General features: G+C 44.4%; 1 protein-coding gene across 1 annotated transcript in view; it reads left to right on the top strand.

Annotated features, from left to right (window-relative positions):
* Positions 1 to 27,423, top strand: part of LOC138373089 (uncharacterized) — a 105,948-nt gene that overhangs the window by 66,901 nt on the left and 11,624 nt on the right. Inside the window, exons 10-11 of the mRNA XM_069339114.1 lie at positions 6,066 to 6,228; positions 8,393 to 8,499. Coding sequence (XP_069195215.1) covers positions 6,066 to 6,228; positions 8,393 to 8,499 — 270 coding nt within the window. The remainder of the gene's footprint in view (positions 1 to 6,065; positions 6,229 to 8,392; positions 8,500 to 27,423) is intronic.

Genomic DNA, 27,423 nt, shown 5'->3' with positions numbered 1-27,423 from the left:
ACAGGTACAAGAGGAGTGTTGTTAACACATATGTCGACCGTGCTCTCAGCCACAGCTCAGAACGGAAGCAAGTCGACGAAGAACTCTGTAGGGTAAGGCAGGTCCTAGTCAACAATGGCTTCTCCAATGGTTTCGTCGAAGACATCATAAGAAGGAAAGTGAAACGCCATGCAACCTCTGAAGAGACAACTAACACAACACCTATACCCCCTATTAAACTATTTTCTGGAACTTCTTTTCCACAGCTCATAAAACGGAGGAAAGGGTCCTGAAAGATATTGTTAATAGAAACGTTATCCCTACAGACAAAAATCAGAGGATACAACTGACGATTTACTATAAAACCAGAAAAACGGCCAGCCTACTCATGAGAAACTCTCCAGACACAAAGCAGAACGCTTTAAAAGAGACCAACATCGTCTATGCCTTCAAATGCCCTCTTGGGGACTGTAAGCTCCAAAAAACCCAGTATATAGGCAAGACAACAACATGTCTTTCTAGGTGTTTAATGATGCATAAGCAACAGGGCTCCATTAAGGAACATATAATCTCTTCCCACAACCAAACCATCGCCAGAGAAATCCTAGTAAACAACACAGAAATCATCGATAGATACAGCGATAGCAGGCGGCTTGACGTATGCGAGGCACTACACATTAAAAAGTCAACACCAGCAATCAACAGCCAATTAATGTACAACTATATTCTACCCACCTCAAGACTCCGCTCCAATATAGAAACATCAAGAAATATGGACCAATAGGCTTTCTACAATCACTTCCATTCAATACCCATTGTTTCGTGTTCTGTCTTGTGTTGATGAATTTAATACCCTATTAATTAATTTAACACTTTCGCGCTATCTGGACGCACCGGCGCGTTCGGTTTCGTCTAACGTAAACGCATAGTGGACATAAAGTTATGTCTACTTTTAAAATATTTGTATAAAATTCAATTTTTATCCGATTTACTTTGGGTTTGTTTCAAACTGCGCGCTATGAGGTTCTCTTTCTCACCACTAGGCTGCATGGTACAATAAGTTCATGAAAGGTGTGGATAACTTCGATCAAATGGTATTTTGTCCCAAACGGGTTGCAGGTGGGTGACTTTAGCCGTTTATACTGGTAATTCTTCCCCCATATCATGGATTAGATGCATATGTTTGTTTAGGGAATTTTATTCCGATCAATATACAACCAAAAATAACTGTGTGCAACAAGTATAATCTTGACAAACATAACAAAAGTAAAAATATTTCGTGTGTGTTTGACGCTCACTGATATGTTCCAGCGTTGTTTTATATTTGTCGCTATTCTAACTTACGCTTTGTTGATATTTTTTACCTATGGGCACATAGAACATTCTATTGCGAACACATTGACATAAAAATGAATGACGTACATAGAAAATTAATGTCATGAGAGTGAAATAAGTATAAACTTTCAAAGCGCCGTGCGTCGTCCCGTCACTGATACCGGGTAACAATTTCACCACTTCCCACACTCTTGCGGGCGGGCTGCTTCATTATTCTACGCTTATATTCATATCACCGTGTTGGGAATTTCACTGCGAGTCCATTGATACCAAAATTAACGCTGTAGAACAAGTGTAGAGGTTATTACAATCCCAAGAGTAAAAACATTTTGTTGCTGATGGGCGCTCACGGCGAGTCATCTACGTAGTTATTTATTTGGTGCTGGTATCCCTATATGTTTCGTGACTTATTTTACTAATGTTCTTCTAGAGAATTTTATTGCGAACACGTTGGTACCAAAATGAAATACGTAGCATGAGAACTAAGGTCAGAAGAGTAAAAAGAGTATACACATTTTTGTTTTTACGCTTAAGCGATAAAAACGCAGCGCGCACATTCGGTTGGCCGAGTGACCTTTGCGGAGAGCGCGAAAGTGTTAATACCACCTCACCCCATCCACCTCACTCAAATGTAGATATAAACAAATCGGAGATGTGTAAGTTCTATTCAGTTGTGTATGTGTAAACTAAAGTCTTTGAAAATGTAATAAGTTTTACGAAACGCGCTCATGTGTCGCGTCAGACTAGAAATAAAAATGAATTTTGGAGAATTGATTTTTGAATTACCATCAACAGTGAAAAGAAATGTACGAAAGATCGAGAAAATTTATGTTAGAATTATTAATCTTACTTTTTGGTCATATTTAATAATACATATACATATATACATATATACGTCCAGATAGCGCGAAAGTGTTAATTAATAGGGTATTAAATTCATCAACACAAGACAGAACACGAAACAATGGGTATTGAATGGAAGTGATTGTAGAAAGCCTATTGGTCCATATTTCTTGATGTTTCTATATTGGAGCGGAGTCTTGAGGTGGGTAGAATATAGTTGTACATTAATTGGCTGTTGATTGCTGGTGTTGACTTTTTAATGTGTAGTGCCTCGCATACGTCAAGCCGCCTGCTATCGCTGTATCTATCGATGATTTCTGTGTCGTTTACTAGGATTTCTCTGGCGATGGTTTGGTTGTGGGAAGAGATTATATGTTCCTTAATGGAGCCCTGTTGCTTATGCATCATTAAACGCCTAGAAAGACATGTTGTTGTCTTGCCTATATACTGGGTTTTTTGGAGCTTACAGTATATATACATATATACGTATATACATATATACGTATATACATATACAGTATCCACTCAATTTAACGGCCTCTTTTATACCGATCTGCCGGTAATAACGACCGGTTTGGGAGATCGGTATCTGGACCCTCATATACCAGTCTGGCGGTCGATATTACCGAAGGTCGGTATTGAGTTTGTTTTGGCATCGGCGGCCCCTCATGTGGCAACAGGCCACGACCTCCAAGGCCTTGAGGGAGGGATGGGAGGCAGTGATTGATGGAGGGAGGGAGGGAGTTGGTCAGGAAGGGAGGGAGGGAGTTGGTCAGGAAGGGAGGGAGGGAGTTGGTCAGGAAGGGAGGGAGGGAGTTGGTCAGGAAGGGAGGGAGGGAGGGCGTTGGTCAGGGAGGGAGTTGGTCAGGAAGGGAGGGAGGGAGTTGGTCAGGGAGGGAGGGAGTTGGTCAGGGAGGAAGGGAGTTGGTCAGGAAGGGAGGAAGGGAGTTGGTCAGGAAGGGAGGAAGGGAGTTGGTCAGGAAGGGAGTTGGTCAGGAAGGGAGGAAGGGAGTTGGTCAGGAAGGGAGGAAGGGAGTTGGTCAGGAAGGGAGTTGGTCAGGAAGGGAGGAAGGGAGTTGGTCAGGAAGGGAGGAAGGGAGTTGGTCAGGAAGGGAGGAAGGGAGTTGGTCAGGAAGGGAGGAAGGGAGTTGGTCAGGAAGGGAGGAAGGGAGTTGGTCAGGAAGGGAGGAAGGGAGTTGGTCAGGAAGGGAGGAAGGGAGTTGGTCAGGAAGGGAGGAAGGGAGTTGGTCAGGAAGGGAGGAAGGGAGTTGGTTAGGGAGGGAGTTGGCGAGGGAGGGAGTTGGTCAGGAAGGGAGGGAGGGAGTTGGTCAGGAAGGGAGGGAGGGAGTTGTTCAGGAAGGGAGTTGGTCAGGAAGGGAGGGAGGGAGTTGGTCAGGAAGGGAGGGAGTTGGTCAGGAAGGGAGAGAGGGAGTTGGTCAGGAAGGGAGGGAGGGAGTTGGTCTGGAAGGGAAGGAGGGAGTTGGTCTGGAAGGGAAGGAGGGAGTTGGTCAGGAAGGGAGGGAGGGAGTTGGTCAGGAAGGGAGGGAGGGAGTTGGTCAGGAAGGGAGGGAGGGAGTTGGTCAGGAAGGGAGGAAGGGAGTTGGTCAGGAAGGGAGGAAGGGAGTTGGTCAGGAAGGGAGGAAGGGAGTTGGTCAGGAAGGGAGGAAGGGAGTTGGTCAGGAAGGGAGGGAGGGAGTTGGTCAGGAAGGGAGGAAGGGAGTTGGTCAGGAAGGGAGTTGGTCAGGAAGGGAGGGAGGGAGTTGGTCAGGAAGGGAGGAAGGGAGTTGGTCACGGAAGGAGGAAAAACTATTGTGGTGTGTATGGGATTCGCTTAAGCCTAACGAAGGTGGCGTTGGCGGTGTTGCAAGAATTATATTGTTTTCTTATTGCTGTGGAGAGCTAGTTCCGAATATTAATTAAATAACACTATAATAGATGAACAGTACAGTACAGTATTTGGTTTGCTATTTATTAATTTAAATATTTACAATAAAATAAAATGGGATTTAACAGAACTTACGGCGCATCGTACAGCGTGTCGACACCCACGTGTCTGTCGACACATGTGGAGGGGAGATGGGAAGGCTGGCGTGAGGTGGGGGAGGGGGGGTTGACCAGGCAGATCACACGTGTCGTCCAGTCTCGCCACTTACCCACCTGTTCACCCACTTCCCTGCCCACCCACCTGTTCACCCACTTCCCTGCCCACCCACCTGTTCACCCACTTCCCTGCCCACCCACCTGTTCACCCACTTCCCTGCCCACCCACCTGTTCACCCACTTCCCTGCCCACCCACCTGTTTACCCACCTGTTCACCCACTTCCCTGCCCACCCACCTGTTTACCCACCTGTTCACCCACCTACCTGTTCACCCACTTCCCTGCCCACCCACCTGTTCACTCACTCCCCTGCCCACCCACCTGTTTACCCACCTGTTCACCCACTTCCCTGCCCACCCACCTGTTCACCCACTTCCCTGCCCACCCACCTGTTTACCCACCTGCCTGCATGCCCACTTACCCACCTTGTTCACCCACTTCCCTGCCCACCCACCTGCCTGCACACTCACTTACCCACCTGTTCACCCACTTCCCTGCCCACCCACCTGCCAATCCATTCACCCACCTGTTTACCCACTTCCCTGCCCGCCCACCTGTTCACCCACTTCCCTGCCCACCCACCTGTTTACCCACCTGTTCACCCACTTCCCTGCCCACCCACCTGTTCACCCACTTTCCTACCCACCCACCTGTTCACCCACTTCCCTGCCCACCCACTTGGCTGCACACTCATTTACCCACCTGTTCACCCACCCACCTATTTACCCACCCACCTGCCTGCACGCCCACTTACCCACCTGTCAATCCATCCACCCACCTGTTCACCCACCTACCTGCACACCCACCTGCCTGCTTAACCCACCTGTTCACCCACTTCCCTGCCCACCCACCTGTTTACCCACATGTCTGCATGCCCACTTACCCACCTGTCAATGCACCCACCCACCTATTCACCCACCTGCCTGCTTACCCACTCACCCACCTGCCTGCTCGAACCTGTTCACCCACCAAGCCCATCTACCTGCCATCCACTCATCCAAAACCCACCTGCCTGAACCCACCTATCCCTGCCTGCCCACCCACCCACTTGCCTGCCCACCCACTTTCCCTGCCCACCTACCAGCTAGGCAGCTAACCACCCATGCACCAGCCCCACACTAATTAGTGTGTCAATTCAAATCATGCGTGTGGTATAAAAATTGTCGGAAATGGTCCCTTTTGGACTCAGAGGTGAAAAAGTACTATTATCCGGAACATGTGATAATCCGGCTGGGGGTCCTTCCCATATAGTCCGGATAGTCGAGTGGAGACAACTACCTGAATGTTACTTGAAAAATTACCGACATCTTAACTTCGGAAATACCAGAACTCCGGAAATAACGACCAGGGTACAGCCCCATATAGGCCGTTAAATTGAGTGGATACTGTATACGTATATACATATATACATATATACATATATACATATATACGTATATACATATATACGTATATACATATATACGTATATACATATATACGTATATACATATATACGTATATACATATATACGTATATACGTATATACATATATACGTATATACATATATACGTATATACATATATACGTATATACATATATACATATATACGTATATACATTTATACATATATACTTATATATATACATAGATATTATATATATATATTTATATATATATATATATATATATATATATATATATATATATATATATATATATTATATATATATATATATATATATATATATATATATATATATATATATATATATATATATATATCAAAATTCTTCAGTGTACTACATTTTTGTTGTTGCTTTTAGGTGTTGCTGTTAACCAGTGTACGTGGGTCTGATTGTGCAACCACGGTTCGAAGAATAATGAAGAAGATAGGAACAAACGGCCTGTGGTCACTCTACAGTATGAAAGGACAAAAGAAGAAATTGGCATTTCTACAAAAACAAGAACTATATAATGTCATTTTAAGTAAGTAACCAAAAAATTAAATAAATTTAAAAAAATTTAAAATTCACTTACAAATTTAAATTTTAAGTTAAAAAATTAAAAAAAATATATATATATATATTTTTCATATTTGGAACCATTCCACAATATTTTCCCAAGTATAAATGATTATATTTCTATCACTTGCTCTTCAGATTGTTTCATTTAACACTTTCTGCGGATGAGGACTCCTCCCGGCGTCCTGTTTCGCCTACCCGCTCCCACATGGTGGACACAAATTTATGTCCTCTTTTAAAATATTTGTATAAAATTCAATTTTTATCCGATTTACTTTGGGTTTGTTTCAAACTGCGCGCCATGAGGCTCTCTTTCTCACCAATAGGCTGCATGGTACAATAAGTTCATGAAAGGTTCACAAACATAACAAAAGTAAAAACATTTCGTGTGTGTTTGACTCTCACTGATATGTTCCAGCGTTTTATATTTGGCGCTATTCTATCTTACGCTTTGTTGATCTTTTTTACCTACGGGCTCATAGAACATTCTATTGCGAACACATTGACACAAAAATGAATGACGTACATAGAATAATAATGTCATGAGAGTGAAATAAGTATAAACTTTCAAAGCGCCGTGTGTCGTCCCGTCACCAATACCGGGTAACAATTTCACCACTTCCCACACTCTTGCGGGCGGGCCGCAATCATTATTCTACGCTTATATTCATATCACCGTGTTGGGAATTTCATTGCGAGTCCATTGATACCAAAATTAACGCTGTAGGACAAGTGTGGAGGTGATAACAATCCCAAGAGTAAAAACATTTTGTTGCTGTTGGGCGCTCACGGCGAGTCATCTTCGTAGTTATTTATTTGGTGCTGGTATCCCTATACGTTTCGTGACTTTTTTTACTGATGTTCTTCTAGAGAATTTTATTGCGAACACGTTGGTACCAAAATGAAATACGTAGCTCGAGAACTAAGGTCAGGAGAGTAAAAAGAGTATACACATTTTTGTTTTTACGCTTACGCGGCAAAACGCCGTGAGCACATACCGCTTTTTTTTTTTACCTTCGCCGGGAGGCTGAAAGTGTTTAATAGAGGTTGGGCATAATTGTTCTCAGCTGCTAATAGAACTGACAAAGCTATGGGAAAATGTAAACTTAATTGGTTTATCCTTTACAGTATTTTGCAGTTGACCAGACCACACACTAGAAGGTGAAGGGACGACGACGTTTTGGTCCGTCCTGGACCATTCTCAAGTTGATTGTCCTTGACGAAGCACTCAGGAGACTACAAAAGACTTGGTGTGGATCCATACATAAAAATAGTCATATTTTTTATAGAGTAATAGATCATATTGCTAGGTTAGTATTAGGCCAATTATAATATATAATTCCGCAATCGACTTGAGAATGGGGACCGAAACGTCGTCGTCCCTTCACCTTCTAGTGTGTGATCTGGTCAACTTACTTTAGCCACGTTACTGTGACTCATCGCCTGCAGTATTTTGCAGTTTATTTCATGATCCTGTGGTTAATACTTGCATAAATAATAGATTACCAAATGCATTTTATGTCATTAATATTAAATAATAATGCAAATAATTGACTTATAACAACGTACAATTAATGGGTCGGTGATATTACATTAGTAATATTTTTTCATTCTTGCTAAGCCTTAACAAAGCTATTAACATGTTAATATAAACTTGATCACCTTTCCCTTTTTTTCTCTTGTGCTACCTACATATCTTGAGTTATCTTGAGATGATTTCAGGGCTTAGTGTTCCCGCGGCCCGGTCCTCGACCAGGCCTCCACCCCCAGGAAGCAGCCCGTGACGGCTGACTAACACCCAGGTACCTATTTTACTGCTAGGTAACAGGGGCATAGGATGAAAGAAACTGCCCATTGTTTCTCGCCGGCGCCCGGGACCACAGGATCACAAGTCCAGCGTGCTGTCCACTCGGCCGACTGGCTGCCTAACATATACAAAACATTTTTCGTAAATGCTAATCTTGTTCAGAAACTTGTCCTTGATATGTTATGTATCACCATCTCTGGAGAGTTTTATCTGATTTATGTGTAAATTACTTTTAATTTTACAGAATATTATTTTTATACAGAATTTATTGTTATATAATATTAATTTTGTTAATTAATTTTGTTAACTGTTAATTTTACAGAATCATCTATTAGCGCACATCCTCATGTGAAGGAGCAAGATGTGACCTATCAGATTTCCGAAGTACTGAAACATGCACCAAACAGGCCTGGTGGATCTAGGTACAAGGTAAAATAATTTTCATTTTCTTGTATATATTTTTTGCTAATAATTCGTGTATATATATATATATATATATATATATATATATATATATATATATATATATATATATATATATAAAATATAAAATATAAAACACACGCACACACAAGGCTTTGGAAAACAAGAATCATGTTTGCCTGCTTCGTATACTGTCCTGTGATGTCATCTCGATAATATGTGCTGCTGATGCTAATTCAAGTCAGGGGGTGTACTGTGAGCTGGAGGAGGCAGGAGTCACACTGCAGCAAGCTCCTGGAAATATTGAATTACCTAAGTACTGGGAACAGGTTGAGGGCTATAGTGGTTTCCCAGGTTACATAAAGGTTCAGGGAAGTGTAAAAGCAAATAAAATACAATAAAACAAGTAAAAGTGAGTGAAAATAGCCGAGTAGAAAAGTTTGTTTTGGTTCTAGTACAAAAACAAAGATGGCCACTGCCACCACCACTGGAAATGTAGACACACCATCAGATGATTGTTTCAAAGGATTCTCATCACAAGATATAAGGAAAGGAGGTGTTCTTGGCAGGTTAGAGATAATTGAGGATATGCAAAAGAAGTATGAAGAAAAAGTGCTTAAACTGGAAGAGGACAATGGAGCTCTTAGGAGTGAGCTTTGCACTCTAAAAGGGAGCATGCTTTAGCAAGGTAAGATTATTACTGCATTAACAGACAAGGTAACAAATCAGGAGGAGCAAATCAAGGAACTAGTGAAAGAAAATGAGGCGTGGAAAGTGAAGTGTGGTGACTTTGAAGAAATAAACAAGAAAATAGGCTCATATGGTGAACAACTCCAAGCAAGCCTGAGAGCTAATATAGAGTTAGGCAAGGATCTCCAACTGGAAACTTCACTGACAACTCACATAGAGGAGGTGAATAAAGAACTAGAAAAGTATAAAGAAGAAATAAAAGCGACATATGCTCAAATTGTAAAAGAGAAAGAGACTATCAAAGAAGTGTGTTCCGAAGTCAAAACCAGAAATGACCAACAAGAAGCAGAAATTAGGCAAGCAATTAGGAAAGAACTGGTTACCAACAGTAAACTAGTACAAAACACTGCAGATAGAACTAAGTCCATAATCATTTTTGGATGTTTAGAGAAGGAAATTTCATCTAGGGTGGACCGAGCGGCAGAAGAGATGAAAATTATAGAGAAAATAGTAGGTTTAGGAGAAGGCTCAAAGGAAAATGTCAGTGATTTTAGAAAAATAGGAAAATATGAGAAAGACAAGAACCGAGGGTGACGTTTAATGGAGTGAAAAACATGATGGAAGTGCTTAGAAATGCCAGGAAATTGCAGTAACGAGATTGGCAAACTTTGGTCAATAAGACAAGACCTCTCCAAAGAAGACAGAGAAAAGCTGAAAATGAACCTAATTGAGGCAAAACGTCTAAATGGAGATAGAAATGAAGAACCTTGACCTTGAGGTTACCTTGAGGTGCTTCTGGGGCTTAGCGTCCCCGCGGCCCGGTCGTCGACCAGGCCTCCTGGTTGCCGGACTGATCAACCAGGCTGTTGGACGCGGCTGCTCGCAGCCTGACGTATGAGTCACAGCCTGGTTGATCAGGTATCCTTTGGAGGTGCTTATCCAGTTCTCTCTTGAACACTGTGAGGGGTCGGCCAGTTATGCCCCTTATGTGTAGTGGAAGCGTGTTGAACAGTCTCGGACCTCTGATGTTGATAGAGTTCTCTCTCAGAGTACCTGTTGCACCTCTGTTTTTCAACGGGGGTATTCTGCACATCCTGCCATGTCTTCTGGTCTCATGTGATGTTATTTCTGTGTGCAGGTTTGGGACCAGCCCCTCTAATATTTTCCACATGTTTCAAGAAGACAGAAATTTTTTTTTCTACAAAGTGACAGGGACTGGAAAGCTTGTGAAATGGTACATAAAAACAAAGCAACAAGATCAGTAGTGGAAGGGGGAGTAAAGAGCAAAGGAAAAGGGAACATGTTCTTGAAAATTGTATATACCAACATAGATGGAGTGAGATCAAAAACTTTGGAATTGCAAGATATAATCCAGCTTAGGGTCCCAGATATTGTCGCATTATCAGAAACGAAACTTGAAGGAAATATAATAAATGAAGTCATATTCCCAAGAGGCTTTTCAGTTTGGAGACGTGACAGGAAAACTAGGAAGGGAGGAGGAGTGGCTGTACTGGTGAAAAAACACCTGAAGGCAAGAGAGTTAATATTTGAAAACCCTCGAGATATTGACATAATGGCATTGCAGATCTGGAATGAGGATGATAAGCTGATAATTTTAAATGCCTACAGCCCACCAGCAAGCAACACATGGACAAAGGAAGAACTGGATGACAAACGAGAGGGCCTCATAATGGTCATGGGAGATATTATTGTACAAGCAGATAAGGATAAATCACGACTGTTGATACTGGGGGACTTCAACTTTAAAGCAATAGACTGGGAGGCCTATGAAGCAAGAACGGAGGACTTTTGGACATGCAGATTTGTGAACCTCATTCTGGAGACATTCTTGTATCAACACACAAAGCAGGCCACAAGAATGAGGGAAGGAGATGTACCGTCAGTACTGGATCTAGTATTCACCAGGAAAGAAGAAAGAGATATTTGACATCCAGTACCTTCCTCCCTTGGGAAAGAGTGATCACGTCCTGTTAGACATTGATTATGCTTTAAGATATCATCTAGAAGAAAATGGGGACATTGAAACAGTTGATAAACTTGATTTAACCCCTTAACTGCGTTGCCTCCAAATGTGACACCCCCGCAGTGCGCAGGAAACAAATTCTCTGGAAAAAATTATTTTTTCTTTTTAAAGTGTCAAAGACCCTTCCCTCAGTATGGGTATGTAAAAAAAAAAGTCGAAATTGTGCTTACTTTGGCTGCTATGGGGTCCAGAAGTTGGGGCGTGACGTCGTCATTCCCCGTGCGCCCGTGTCGTAAGCTCTTGGGGGCGGTGGGGCGCTCGGGGCGGGGCGCGCGAGTTGCCGCGAATATATTTTCGTTCATTTTTTGCGCACCTTTCCAAATACATTTTCATTGTTTTTATGTGCCAATCCAATGTATAATGAACACGTACACTATAATATCGCAGTACAACATCCGTACTGTCCGTAGACACTGTTACGTGCATGAAACTTGTGTACACACATGCAGCACATATTTACTATGTATCATGCTAATTTGTGTATATATACAATCTATTTACACACTATACACTGTCACACACTATATACATTCACCATCAACACATTCAGAACACCGCGTAGCAGCTGCTTCATATGGGCCAATAGCAGCTGCCTCGTATGGGCCAACAGCAGCTGCCTCGTATGGGCCAACAGCAGCTGCCTCGTATGGGCCAACAGCAGCTGCCTCGTATGGGCCAACAGCAGCTGCCTCGTATGGGCCAACAGCAGCTGCCTCGTATGGGCCAACAGCAGCTGCCTCGTATGGGCCAACAGCAGCTGCCTCGTATGGGCCAACAGCAGCTGCCTCGTATGGGCCAACAGCAGCTGCCTCGTATGGGCCAACAGCAGCTGCCTCGTATGGGCCAACAGCAGCTGCCTCGTATGGGCCAACAGCAGCTGCCTCGTATGGGCCAACAGCAGCTGCCTCGTATGGGCCAACAGCAGCTGCCTCGTATGGGCCAACAGCAGCTGCCTCGTATGGGCCAATAGCAGCTGCCTCATATGGGCCAATAGCAGCTGCCTCGTATGGGCAATTAGCAGCTGCCCCGTATGGGCCAACAGGAGCATTTGGCCATGAACACATTCAGAATACCTCGAGTGAGAGCAGCCACACCCAGCCTGTCTCCCTCACTCCAACATCTTACTTGCCAACATTGCTCCTCCCACCATATTGTTATAGTTCTTATTACACATGTTCTATATACCTATCTACATGTTTTATTTACCAGAACTGTGCAAGTAAGCCGGTATTGTGTCCAAACAGTACAGTGGCCACCATACACTGCATGAAAAATCACACAGCAGACGACGCTACGATTACGTCACCTCCCTCACCAAAATAGCTCCTCTCAACATTCTCCTGTTGCTGTTCTTACACTATATATACCCATGTACATATGTGTTGCCCATAGCGAACCACTAAGCTAGTATGGTGAGCAAAACAAGAGTGGCAGCCACACACACAATGAGGCTACCTCAATTCTCGCCCTCCCTCCCTCATCAAAATTCCTCCTTCCACAATAGTACGCACAACGCTAATTATAACCACATTCCTGCTATTATCACAATCCTGGTCACTAATTCCTGTAAATGAATAATTGACCACACGTTTATTTTGAAAAGGAACCTAAGAAATCATTTGAAGATTCCTAGATGAACGAAATAATGCTGTGGTGCTGTGGCTAGCGCTGTGAACATCGTGAACAGCATTGAATCACTGATATTTGAACATTGTACCCAGTCATTATCACACTCAGGCTCTAATATAACACTATCATAGCTAAATAATACAAGTTATATATATATTTTGGCATTATTAGGCGATGCTGTGGTCACATGCTGAACAGCAGTGCTGTGCGCTCATGCTGCGAGCGCCAGCCTTGGTTGCTCATACACTACTGAGGCTCCCACACCCGGGAATGTGGACCACGATTTTTTTTTAAGATGGCGTCTGTTTACAAGAGCCCTGGGGAAGCTGATGTGAACCCCATGTAGCCGCGGGAGTTTTGAATGGAACGAGAAAAATACAAATGCCTGGAGGCGCGTTGCGCAAACCAGACGTGAGCCTGCAGGCGCGTTGCGCAGTTTAAGGGTTAACCCTCAAACCGCGCATATCATATATAAATGATATCAGTGACAAAACCGAAACCGTGCACATCATTTATATATGATTTCGTGTCTAGCGCTATAATTTAAACTCCCCGCCTGGGATAGGGGCAGCTATAGTACAGCCACGACCGATAGTTGCAAGATGCCACCTAGAAAAAAAATCCAGGCCAACATTCTTGGGTGTTACAGCGTCAGTATTGAGCAAACCACCAAGGCTGGCGCACGCAGCACGAGCTCACAGCACCGCTGTTCAGCTTGTGACCACAGCATCGCCTACAAATACCATAATATATATGATACTGCTATTATTTAGCAGTGATAGTATTACTGAAGCCCCCTGACTGTGATAAAACTGACCAGGACTCTGATAATAGCAGGATTGTGGTGATATTTAGCGCTGTGCTCCATGGAGGGAGGCATAAGGCTGTGCGAGGGAGGGTTGTGGCGTCGTCTTCTGACTGTGTGTGGCCACCATTTATTGACTGCACTCACCATACCAGCTTAGTGGTTCGATATGGTGAACACAAATGTAGATACTTATATATAACGTGTGTATAGAGTGTGATAACAGCGAGAGGAGTAGGTTGGGAGCCGCCATTTTGGTGAGGGAGGAGTGTCGTCTGCACGTCTTGGCATGGTGTTTACTGATGGCCACTATGGTCTTTGGGCACCATACCAGCTTATTTGTTCAGGTATGGTGAATAAAACAGGTAGATACTTATATATAATATGTGTATATAGCGTAATAACACCACAAACAATATTGTTGAAGGACAAATATTAGTGCGTCTGGCCTTGAGGGCGGCCGCCACCAGCTGACTGTGTGAGTAGCTACGTCTTTGTGGCCTTTACTCACCATACAAGCTTAGATGTACAGTTATGGTGAACAATACATGTAAATACGTATATATAACGTCTGTGTATAGTGAATAAATACAGAAAGAGTATTGTAGGAGGTGAATGAGGGTGAGTGAGGTGGTGTTGAGGGAGGGAGTGGCAGTGAGTGGCTCGCTGGTGTTTGGCGGTCACTCCTCGTTGCTTTTTGACTCACAAGACCAACTTAGTAGTTCGTTATGGTGTACAAAACATGCAAATACTTATATATAACCTGTGTATATAGTGTAACAACAGAAAAACTATTTGTTTTGTTGTTTTATGAACATAATAATTGAATCACTAATATGCACACCATAATTTTGAGTACAGCGATGGTTCACATATTTTATAATATAAATATACCACAATTCACTGTATGGAATAATATTACTGCAAAAAAACTAAGAAAAAATCAATCAGAGACATTGAAATAATTAGGTAATAATATATTTGTGGCAACTGCCGTCTGACAGCTCGGGCGGAGTAGACCTCATCTGCCGAAGGCTCTGCCAACGCCCCTTTTTTGCCACACTTCCCTACCCTATTGCGGCTAAAATATGCCACCTACGATTTTTTTGTTATTTTTTCCATGATCAGGGAACAAAAATGAACACTTTTATAAGACGAAAGAATTTTTTGGAATTTTTTTTTTGTTGCGCCTGTGGGTGTGAATTCCATTTGGGCCCCTAGCGGTTTGAGGGTTAAGGAGAGGTCACTATGGGGAACTTCAACATTTTTTTCATGAGTGTAATTGGACAGACTTGTTGCTAGGCAGGGAAGTAAATGAAATGTATGCCAAATTTTTAAAAATATACGAGGAAGGCACACAAACATTCATACCAAAACAGAGATGCAGGGCCAGAAAACAGGATTGGTTCAACAGAAATTGTCAGAGGGCCAGAGACCAAAAGACACAAAAATGGAATCAGTATAGGAAGAGGCCAAACCCCCAAACATACCACCGATACAAAGATGTGAGAAATAACTATACAGCAGTAAGGAGAGAGGCAGAAAGAAATTTTGAAAAATGGATAGCGGATAAATGTAAAACAGAACTGGGCCTATTCTACAAATTCATAAACAACAGCATAACATAACCCTTTACCTACAAATTGCAGGTAAAGGGTAATATCCAGAGGTTGAAAATGGGAAACAGTTTCACGGAAAATGAAAAGGAAATGTGTGAAACATTAAATGAAAAGTTCCAAAGTGTGTTTGTACAAAATGAAATCTTCAGAGAACCAGACACAATAAGAATTCCAGAGAACAACATAGAGCGGATAGAGGTGTCTAGAGATAAAGTGGAAAATATGCTAAAGGAGCTCAGTAAGAAAAAAGCAGCTGGCCCAGATGGAGTTTCACCATGGTTTCTGAGAGAATGTGCATATGAGCTCAGCATTCCACTTCACCTGATCTTTCAGGCATCCCTGTGTACAGGAATTGTAGCAGACGTGTGGAAACAGGCTAACATAGTTCCAATCTACAAAAGTTGCAGCAGGGAAGACCCCCTCAATTATAGACCTGTATCATTGACAAGTGTAATAGTGAAAGTATTGGAAAAACTAATCAAAACTAAATGGGTAGAACACCTGGAGAGAAATGATACAATATCAGACAGACAGTATGGTTTTCGATCTGGAAGATCCTGTGTATCGAATTTACTCAGTTTCTATGATCGAGCCACAGAGATACAGAGCACCACTTAGTTTCCGAACCCCTTGGGGACGAGACGCGTCGGTTATCGTGTAAGTTCGTAAACGAGAATGGAGGAAAATGGACAGATTTTTTTTTAAATTTAACAAAAAATTCCAAGGGAAAAAATTGACAGATTCATAGCATAAATACAACAAATGAAATAAAGTTCATTGTGTAATTGCGTTCACTCACCCCCCACCCTTCCCTCCCTCACTGCTTCTATCTCTCACTGCCTCTCCCCCTCTCTGCCTCTCCCCCTCTCTGCCTCTCCCCCCTCACTGCCTTTCCCCCTCACTGCCTCTCCCCCCTCACTGCCTTTCCCCCCCTCACTTCCTCTTCCCCCTCACTGCCTTTCCCCCCCTCACTGCCTCTCCCCCTCACTGCCTCTCCCCCTCACTGCCTCTCCCCCTTACTGCCTCTCCCCCTTACTGCCTCTCCCCCTTACTGCCTCTCCCCCTTACTGCCTCTCCCCCTCACTGCCTCTCCCTCCCTCACTGCCTCTCCCCCTCACTGTCTTTCCCCCCCCCCTTACTGCCTTCCCCCCCCTCACTGCCTTCCCTCCCCCTCACTGCCTTCCCCCCCCTCACTGCCTTCCCCCCCTCACTGCCTTCCCCCCCTCACTGCCTTTCCCACCCTCACTGCCTCCCCCCTCACTGCCTCTCCCCCCCCTCACTGCCTTCCCCCCCCTCACTGCCTTTCCCCCCCCTCACTGCCTCTCCCCCCCCCCCTCACTGACTTTCCCCCCCCCCCCCTCGCTGACTTTCCCCCCCTCACTGACTTTCCCCCCCCTCACTGCCTTTCCCCCCCTCACTGCCTTTCCCCCCCTCACTGCCTTTCCCCCCCTCATTGCCTCTTCCCCCCCCTCATTACCTCTTCCCCCCCTCATTGCCTCTTCCCCCCTCATTGCCTCTTCCCCCCCTCATTGCCTCTTCCCCCCCTCATTGCCTCTTTCCCCCCCTCATTGCCTCTTTCCCCCCCTCATTGCCTCTTTCCCCCCCTCATTGCCTCTTTCCCCCCCTCATTGCCTCTTTCCCCCCTCATTGCCTCTTTCCCCCCCTCATTGCCTCTTCCCCCCCCTCATTGCCTCTTCCCCCCCTCACTGCCTCTCCCCCTCAATGCCTCACTGCCTTTCCCCCCCTCACTGCTTTTCCCCCCCTCACTGCTTTTCCCCCCCTCGCTGCTTTCCCCCCCCCCTCACTGCCTTTCCCCCCCCCCTCACTGCCTTTCCCCCCCCCTCACTGCCTTTCCCCCCCCCTCTCTGCCTTTCTCCCCCCCTCACTGCCTTTCTCCCCCCCTCACTGCCTTTCCCCCCCTCACTGCCTTTCCCCCCCTCACTGCCTTTCCCCCCCTCACTGCCTTTCCCCCCCTCACTGCCTTTCCCCCCCTCACTGCCTCTCCCCCCCTCACTGCCTCTCCCCCCTCACTGCCTCTCCCCCCTCACTGCCTCTCCCCCCTCACTGCCTTTCCCCCCTCACTGCCTTTCCCCCCCTCACTGCCTCTCCCCCCCTCACTGCCTCTCCCCCCCCTCACTGCCTCTCCCCCCCCTCACTGCCTCTCCCCCTCACTGCCTTTCCCCCCTCACTGCCTTTCCCCCCCCCTCACTGCCTTTCCCCCCCCCTCACTGCCTCTCCCCCCCTCACTGCCTCTCCCCCCACCTCACTGCCTTTCCCCCCCACCTCACTGCCTTTCCCCCCCACCTCACTGCCTTTCCCCCCCACCTCACTGCCTTTCCCCCCCTCACTGCCTTCCCCCCCTCACTGCCTTTTCCCCCGTCACTGCCTTTCCCCCCCCTCACTGCCTTTCCCCCCTCACTGCCTTTCCCCCCCTCACTGCCTTTCCCCCCCTCACTGCCTTTCCCCCCCTCACTGCCTTTCCCCCTTACTGCCTTTCCCCCCCCTCACTGCCTTTCCCCCCCCCCCCCTCACTGCTTTTCCCCCCCTCACTGCCTTTTCCCCCCCCCCCTCACTGCTTTTCCCCCCCTCACTGCTTTCCCCCCCCCCTCACTGCTTTTCCTCCCCCCCTCACTGCCTTCCCCCCCTCACTGCCTTTCCCCCCCCCCTCACTGCCTTTCCCCCCCCCTCACTGCCTCTCCCCTCTCACTGCCTCTCCCCCTCTCACTGCCTTTCCACCCTCACTGCCTCTCCCCCTCAAAGCCTCACTGCCTGTTGGGTTATCTGGGGCTTGAACTCATATATTAAATTATTTGATTATTATGTTTAAATAATTCGAAGGACCACCCACTTTTGAGAAAAGAGGGAAAACGAATAATGGTGATTATTAGGTTGACACTATAGAATCAGTGCCTATGGATAATAATTAAATGAATAATCACTTAAAAATAATGAATAGACTGTATTATTAATTAATTAAAGTCAAAGCCTCAAATATCAACATTGGGCGGGTATTTCTAGAAGTTCATATATATCTAGGAACCAGTGTGGTTTGTCACTGGTTCATTGTTGAGTTAGTAACATAGCAAATCTAAACTAAAATAGATTCAAAGATATGATACCTCAAATAATGAATATTAAAAATTATGAATTATTGAGCAACAGTGAGAGCAAACACCTTAATTACCAAATCATAAATTCTGGCAATAAGTTATTTACTGTAAAGATCCTATATGAATTATATTGAAATCAGTAATAATCTTAGCTAAATATATACGAAATAGGTGTCTTAGCTGTATGACGACTTCTGTAACTCCATTTTGTCATTCGTCCTCGTGGTCACAGGATCCCAATCAAGAAAGAACCCGAAGTGAATATCACGAATGAAGAGAAACAACTTGTCGACTCCTCATATACACGCTGCAATCAGGGAAATTTAAGTAGCATTTTATTTGGCTACGAATTATTTCAAGTATTCATTAAAATTGAAATGAATGAAGAAAATCAACTAACGTTGTGTATTTGTTGTTCATTCTTCATCACGACAGACTACCCACAAATATACAATCTAGGATGATGCATCAAACGAGAATGGTATACTTAACATGAGCGTATCAAATACTAAGGTCTGCCGAAACCGCGTCTGCCAGTCCCAGGCGTCCACTGCTGTGTACGCGTAATTACGGGCCGTGGCTTCAATTGTTGATGCGTTATTAACTGGCAAGGCACTGTAGAACATGTGAGGAAGTAATTGATGACTATTGGTTGAGTTGCAATGTAATTATTGTTGGAAAAACTCTTCAGTCACTACCACGCATCTCGCGCCTCTTATCGCCAGGAATGCCTCGTGCGCAATGGCGTCTCCGCCCACCCTCAACCCGTCTCTCGCATTCACAACATAAATTACTAATCATGGATAATTCTTTTCCGCGTAATTACTTGATGTAAAGCGTTAATGAGAACTGGGTTGCAATTATAGGGAATTAAATATTATATTCTCGTTAAATGGTGTTGAACTAGAAATGGAGAGGATGTCTATTCCCTCCATAGCATTCGTACGTAACAGATAAAACTGCTACTAGATAATAATTTCAGTTAATAACTCTCGGTTTTGGATTATTGGGAGTTATATTATCCGTAGTTAATTATTACACGGAATACTGATAATTTTAGAGAACCACATTCAATTCTCTAACATATTGGTAATAAACGTGTCTAGAGACATTATCTGACGCAATTTTGTTACTCGGTGTCGTGAGAATTCTAGCACTAATGCGCAGATAAAAAATGTTAATTTATGTGGACACTACCGTTAGTGAAATTAATAACTACTGTAGTTAGTATATAATAATGATGTATTATAATACAATGGTAGTTTGTTAGTGTTGGAAATTTCCAACACTGCCTCTCCCCTCAATGCCTCACTGCCTCTCCCCCTCAATGCCTCACTGCCTCTCCCCCTCAATGCCTCAGCCCCTCAATGCCTGCCATTCCTCCCTCACTGCCTTCCTCATAACATGAGAACAGCAGGCTATGGAGGATGGGGAGCTACTAACGGGGTGGAGGTGGTGTAGAGGCGGACATGTCTGTCAGCGCCTGCTCACAGATGCCAGCTGTGCATAATTCATAAATAAAACTATATTTGTTTAATTAATTTAATAAATAGGAAATCATATAACATGTTAATGATTAATAATGTATATTAATATATGAAAATTAACATTTTGGCATAAATATTTTACAACTAAGATTAAAATTTGTAATACAATATGAGAAGTTTGGTAACAATCGCCTGGTCAGCAAATCCTTCCTTACTGCCGTCCTTACCATTTCACCAACAGAGGGGTGGGGGGGAGAATTAGTGAGAGAGGAGAAATAGTGGGAGAGGGGGAGAATTAGTGAGAAAGGGAGGGAGGGGAAGGTAGGGAGAGATGCTAGGAGGAAAGTAGTGAGGGAGGATGGGAGAATTAGGGAGGGAGGGAAAGGCAGGCTGCCTGCCTCTCTGCCTGCCTGCCTCTCTCTCTGCCTGCCTGCCTCTCTCTCTGCCTGCCTGCCTCTCTCTCTGTCTGCCTGCCTGCTTCTCTCTCTGTCTGCCTGCCTGCCTCTCTCTCTCTGCCTGCCTGCCTGCCTCTCTCTCTCTGCCTGCCTGCCTGCCTCTCTCTCTCTGCCTGCCTGCCTGCCTCTCTCTCTGCCTGCCTGCCTCTCTCTCTGCCTGCCTGCCTCTCTGCCTGCCTACCTGCTTGCCTGCCTTTCCCTCCCTCCCTAATTCTCCCATCCCCCCCTCACTACTTCCTTCCTGCCTACCTCCCCCTCCCTTTCTCACTAATTTTCCCTCTCTCTCTCATACTGCCTCCCACCTAAGCTCCCATCCATCCACCCACCAGTCAGCAATCATTGACGCAATGCGTGCATTTGGAGCCGACATGATGCACAGATGTTTCTTGATTGTGCAGATATGTAAAACAAAATCACAGAATGAATTCTCCAGCCTCATGACAAATCAAAATAACAGGAATAATAGGCTGTGAATCTGTGAAATCATAGGGTAGAAGGCACTCTAGAGTAGTGGCACCCAACACGGTCAGTGGGCAAACTGGACCATCTCCCACCCATCACCATGGGCCGGCGCGACGCTTGGCAGACCGCTTCCTACCCGAACTTTGTTCGTGTAGCATGACTCCCCAACCCCAATCGGGAAACTGGAAGTTTCGGATAACTAAAGTTCGGAAACCAAATGGTGTTCTGTATTACAGGAAAGAGATGGTTGGGTTGACTGCATCTATCTGGACCTAAAAAAGGCTTTCGACAGAGTTCCACATAAGAGGTTGTTCTGGAAAATATTGGAGGGGTGACAGGTAAGCTTCTAACATGGATGAAAAATTTTCTGACTGATAGAAAAATGAGGGCAGTAATCAGAGGCAATGTATCAGACTGGTGAAATGTCACAAGTGGAGTACCACAGGGTTCAGTTCTTGCACCAGTGATGTTTATTGTGTACATAAATGATCTACCAGTTGGTATACAGAATTATATGAACATGTTTGCTGATGATGCTAAGATAATAGGAAGGATAAGAAATTTAGATGATTGTCATGCCCTTCAAGAAGACCTGGACAAAATAAGTATATGGAGCACCACTTGGCAAATGGAATTTAATGTTAATAAATGTCATGTTATGGAATGTGGAATAGGAGAACATAGACCCCACACAACCTATATATTATGTGAGAAATCTTTAAAGAATTCTGATAAAGAAAGAGATCTAGGGGTGGTTCTAGATAGAAAACTATCACCTGAGGACCACATAAAGAATATTGTGCAAGGAGCCTATGCTATGCTTTCTAACTTTAGAGTTGCTTTTAAATACATGAATGGCGATATACTAAAGAAATTGTTCATGACTTTTGTTAGGCCAAAGCTAGAATATGCAGCGGTTGTGTGGTGCCCATATCTAAAGAAGCACATCAACAAACTGGAAAAGGTGCAAAGACATGCTACTAAGTGGCTCCCAGAACTGAAGGGCAAGAGCTACGAGGAGAGGTTAGAGGCATTAAATATGCCAAAACTAGAAGACAGAAGAAAAAGAGATGATATGATCACTACATACAAAATAGTAACAGGAATTAATAAAATCGACAGGGAAGATTTCCTGAGACCTGGAACTTCAAGAACAAGTGGTCATAGATTTAAACTAGCTAAACACAGATGCCGAAGAAATATAAGAAAATTCACCTTCGCAAATAGAGTGGTAGACGGTTGAAACAAGTTAAGTGAGAAGGTGGAGGAGGCCAAGACCGTCAGTAGTTTCAAAGTGTTATATGACAGTGCTGGGAAGACGGGACACCATGAGCGTAGCTCTCATCCTGTAACTACACTTAGGTAATTACACACACATACACATATACACCCACACACATACATATACTGCCATCAGCTTTTGTCCGGTCGTGATGGTCGAGTGGATTAGGTGCCCTGTACACCAGTTGCATAGTGCTGGCAGTATGGGTTTGAGTCACTTCTGGGGTGTGAGTTTTCAGTTGTATGTATGCCTGGGGACCATTAAGGCTTGTTCGCATTTGTGTTCCTCGCGTGTGCCCCAAAGAATGAGGTAATTTGATAAAATACTATGCCCAAGATTACCATCAGAGTGCCGGTGGGCTGATGGGCAAATAGCCTCGACTACCATCAGCTTTTGTGTATGTTACGACCCTGGGTTCCTCAGTGGAAACCAGAGGTCAAAATTGAGCTAATTAAACTTCCTTATAGTATAGTAGGACGCATGACGATGTGTATGTGTTTGTATCTTCCCTGCCAGACGTAAGACGATTCTTGTTTTTCACAGAGCATGTAAAAACTGAGCTTGGGGTTGATTATTAAATAATAAAATAGGCAACAACTATGTTTACTAATACTTTCTAATCAAGTGTAAAGTAAATCTGAGTAAACTTGGGATAGGATTGCTGTACGATTAGTTGAGCAGTCTACTGGCAGCGAGTGAGCTGGGAAGGAGATGTGAGAGGCGCTCTCTTCTCTGCTGGCTGGCTGTGGTGAAAGGGGACCTCCTCTCCCTCCTCTCGTTTTTTTATTTCTGTGTCGCTGATACCCAGCTAAGTATACTGTGTAACGTTCTCATTGTCTGGCATAGGCGTGTTCTAATGTGTAGAGTATTATACTTTGTATGAATTAGGTGTTCCTAGTGTTTGTATTACTAGTTATTCTAAAAGGGGGTCCCAGTGGAACCACGTGGTCTCCCTACCCTAAGCTGACCCAAGCTTCTAGCTCTTCACTAGTAATACTTTACCCTAGCTTGTTCTGAGTGTAAACCTTGTATCCTGCTTATGTGGACCAAGGCTTTTAATGTAAGATAGTGCGGTAAAGTAATTATTATTATTGTTATTGGGGTGAATGTATATGGGGGGTTGTTAAGGGGTTAATAAATAAGTTAGTTAAAGGAGTATCCATTCATCCTGTGTAGGAGATCTATGATCAGCCTCTAGGCTGACAATTGCAGTAATAAGTTACTAAGTTTACTTTTGTATAGTTTTAATTGGGGGCTGGGCCTTACTGATCTCCACTGCCAGAGATACATCTTTATTCTGACTACTGCCCCTACTTCCATTTAATGTTAGATCCCCCATAGCAGCACCACCAATTTTATAACAGTGTAACATCAGATTTTTCTATCTACTCTGTAATGGTGAGACAGTAAAGCAAAGTAAAGAAGAAAGGACAGGAGGAGGAGGGATAAACATGGATAAGGTTGAGGGGGAACTCGTCCGTCTAGCAATAGAAAACGAGGGGCATATGGGAAGAGGGGAGGTAGGAGGAGGAGAAGGATAGAAGGAGAAGAGGGGTAAGTAGGAGTAGGGAGAGTAGACTGATTGTTATTCTATCTATATTATACTTATGAATGATGATGTTCTTTGTGATGTTATACTGATGTGGATGTACGGATGTTAATTTTACTTTACATATTTAAGTATAAACTGCCACCACCTGTCTCTTTCACAAACTAATCTTAATTCCATTTAAACAATGTGACAGGAACACTGCTTAATTTAGTTATCTCTAGCCTGTTCATCTAGTTATTTTTAGGCTTAACTCTTACTTGAAGGGACATTGATTCAAAAAGAGGACTTGAACAAAACTCAAGCTTGTTATTCTACACACAGACATTTATTGAATCAAATTATTTCAAATTATTTTAATTTCCGTAGTTCTTACTATTTAACATTTTGACATCCTATTATTTTAACACAATATTGACCAAATTAAAAGAGGGGGGGTCACCCACTCCATACACTCCTACACCATACATGACTAAATGGTTCAGACTCCACTAGCTCGTTACCACTAAGACACACTTCTGGTTTAAGACAATGCATAACTGAACTCTCACTTTCTCAACTCAGATGGATGCACCCTGATGGTGACTGGCACCCACCAGGGTGAAAATTGGGGGAAAGTTGGCTGGTCACCTTCCCTCTATGCAAGCTGGTCTCTTAACTGCTCAAAACACCTCGCTGGTCGAGCCAGGGGTGGGTACTCTCGCAAGCCAATACAACGGGCTCCTTGTTAAATAGTACTGCCATCTGCACAAGCTGGGCTGGCTCACTCTTCCACTACCATCTCGCTCCTCACAAACACACACACCCACAATTATACACGAAAGAGTGCAAAATACTTGCACTGTTACATTTGTCCGGTTGTGATGGTCGAGTGGATTAGGTGCCCTGTACACCAGTTGTATAGTGCTCCTGGCAGTATGGGTTCGAGTCACTTCTGGGGTGTCAGTTTTCAGTTTTATATACATATATATATTTTATTTTATTTTATTTATATATATACAAGAAGGTACATTGGGATTGTGAGGATACATAGCATAGTAATTACATTCTTGTAAAGCCAGTAGTACGTGCAGCGTTTCGGGCAAGTCCTTAATCTAAGAAAATTTTAAGTAGGTAAATACTAGCAAAATTTATAAAAATAACAGGTACATAGCAAGAAAAAAAATAAAAGATGAGAGAAATTTGTAGGTATATTAAAGCACATAGGTAGCTCAGATTGATTGCAATGACAGCTTGAATGGTAGCTTCATACTTGACAGCTTCAGCTTGAATGAATGAATGCTTGAATATATGTGTGTGTGTGTGTGTATGTTTTTGTTGTTGAATTATGACCAAAAGTGTAAGATTAAGGATTCTAACTCAAATTGTCTGAATATTTATGTTTTTCTTCACAGTCGAGAGTAGTTACAAAATTTCTTCTCTAAAGTTCATTTTCACACTTTATGGTCTTTTTGCCCCTCTCCTTACTGCTGCTGTTGTTATTTCTCGCATCTTTGTATTGCTTGAATGTTTGGGGGGTTTTGCCTCTTCCTACATTCCATTTGTGTGTCTTATGGTCTCTGGCCCTCTCACAATTTCTGTTGAACAAATCCCCTTTTCCTAGTTCTGCATCTCTGCTTTGGTATAAATTTTGTTGTGCTTTTATCATATATTTCATAAAACTTGACATGCATCTCATTTACTTTATGTCCTAACAGCAAGTCTTTCTGTCAAATTCCTTTAGGAAATATCTGAGTTCCCCATAATGACCTCTCCACAAATCAGGTTTTTCAACTGCTTCAAGCTCATTTTCTTCCAGATTATAATGCATTGCATACTATATTCCCAAAAAGACATGGTCACTTTTACCCAAGGCAGGGAGGTACTGAATGATAAATATCTCTTCCTCTATATAACATCCAGCATGGAGGGAACATCCCCTTCCCTCATCCTCGTAGCTTGTTTAACATGTTGAAACATGAATGTTTACAGGATGAGGTTTACGAATCTACAAGTTCAAAAATCCTCTGTTCTAGCTTCATATGCCTCCTAGTCTATGGATTTATTTGAAGTTGAAGTCGCCAACTACCAACAGTCGTGATCTGTCATTATCAGCTCTTGCTATAATCTCTCACTATTGTTATAAGAACCTCTCGTTTATTATCCAGCTCCTCCTTTGACCATGTGTTGCATGGCGGTGGACTATATGCATTTATGATCGTTAGTTTATCATCATGATTGCAGATCTCTAGTGCTATTATGTCAACTTCTCGTGGATTCGCAATCATTATTAACCCTTAACATGCTCGGGGTTTAATATCCTGTCATCCCCACAGGCGCATGTCATTTTGAAAAAAAAAAATTTCTTCCTAACCTGTTAATTTGTGTTCACTGATCACGGGAAAAATAATAAAAAAATCGTAAGTGGCATGTATTGCCCGCTATAGGGCGGGGAAGTCTGGCAAATTATAGGCGCTGACTCAGCGTGCGTCCCAGGCGGTCTGTTGCTCGCAAGCTGTCAGGCCGGAGTTGCCACAAAGAGATAATTACCGAATTATTTCCCCCTCCCCGCTCAGCTCGTTGTTGCCGTGTGGGGGCTTAGTGGGCGGCTGCCGGAGTGTGATGCTCCTTGGGACAGTCCTCTGTCCTTTTCTAGCCTTGTGCTCCTGCTGCCGTCCTCTCCAATTCTGCTGGGCATCTTTTCCTTTTCCTTCTGTTTCGTTTTTCTCCCCCCTCTTCTCCTATCTGCTTGCCGTTTCCTGCCGACCTTTTGCTCGTTCTGGTTCTTCCCTTGGACTTCTTCTATTTTGACGCCCGGGTGCTTGAGGAGGCATACTCTTGCACCCGTAGAACTGCAGTACCCGACGTCGAGAGCGAGGGGACCCTTTTATTGTCAATCCCCATTTCGTCACTGAACCCGATCTCGACGGACTGTCGGTTTCTTAAAGTGGCGTTTGTGGGGCGTATACTCACGACGCACCCCTGGGAGGCCCCGGCAAGATCGGCGATAGCTTCTTGTTGGGTGTCTTGCCTCTAATTGTGGCTCCGTGGTGGGTGTGGGGGCACATTCGTGAATGAATTCTTCTTTTCGTCATGATGATAAACCCTGTTTCAGCTGCTTCTGGCTTACCTTCTCAGGCTCATGGGGTGGGCGACCAAGCCCCCGGGTCGGTCCGTATTGGAAGACCGGGCTCTGTAGCCTCCGCTGCATTGGGCCCCGACCTTGCTCCTCCTTTGGCCTCTCTGACTCCTTCCCCTGGCTCCCCTCCCTCCTCTGTGGTTGGGTCGAGCCCCAAGCCCCCAGTGGTGACTACCTTGTCCCCTGGCGCGGCTCCTTCTCTAGTTGTAACTACTGCACCTTTTAACCCCTCTCTCTCTGGGGGTTTTCACCGCCGTCCTCGTCACGGCCGCCCTCGCTCGATTCCTTCCAGTTCTGCTACCTATCAAGCCTTGTTTGGTCCCGCTTCGTGGGCTAAATATTTTGATCTCCTCCCTCTTGATTCTGCGCCTCCTGACGATTTCTCCCTCCATCGACATCTCGTTGATTCCGTGGATGCCTCCATTACTTTCAACCCCACTCGTCTCGGTACACGTATCGTTGCTGCTCCTTCTCAGGATGCTGCTTCCCGCTTGGCTGCCTTATCCTGCCTTGGCGAGACCCCTGTTCGGGTCTTGAAGAACGCTCAGTTGAATGCCAGTGTTGGCACTATTTTGCTCCCGCCCCATGTTGCGACCGGTGTTCGGGACCTGCGCGACTGCCACGACGATATTCAACATATCCTTGCTGCCCAGGGCCATTCTATTCTCCAGGTGGACACG

Source organism: Procambarus clarkii, chromosome 41 (genome assembly GCF_040958095.1).
Source record: "Procambarus clarkii isolate CNS0578487 chromosome 41, FALCON_Pclarkii_2.0, whole genome shotgun sequence".
In the NCBI taxonomy this organism is placed as follows: Eukaryota; Metazoa; Arthropoda; class Malacostraca; order Decapoda; family Cambaridae; genus Procambarus; species Procambarus clarkii.
Note: the sequence above shows the minus strand (reverse complement) of the source record. Positions and strands in the feature narration are given on the sequence as shown.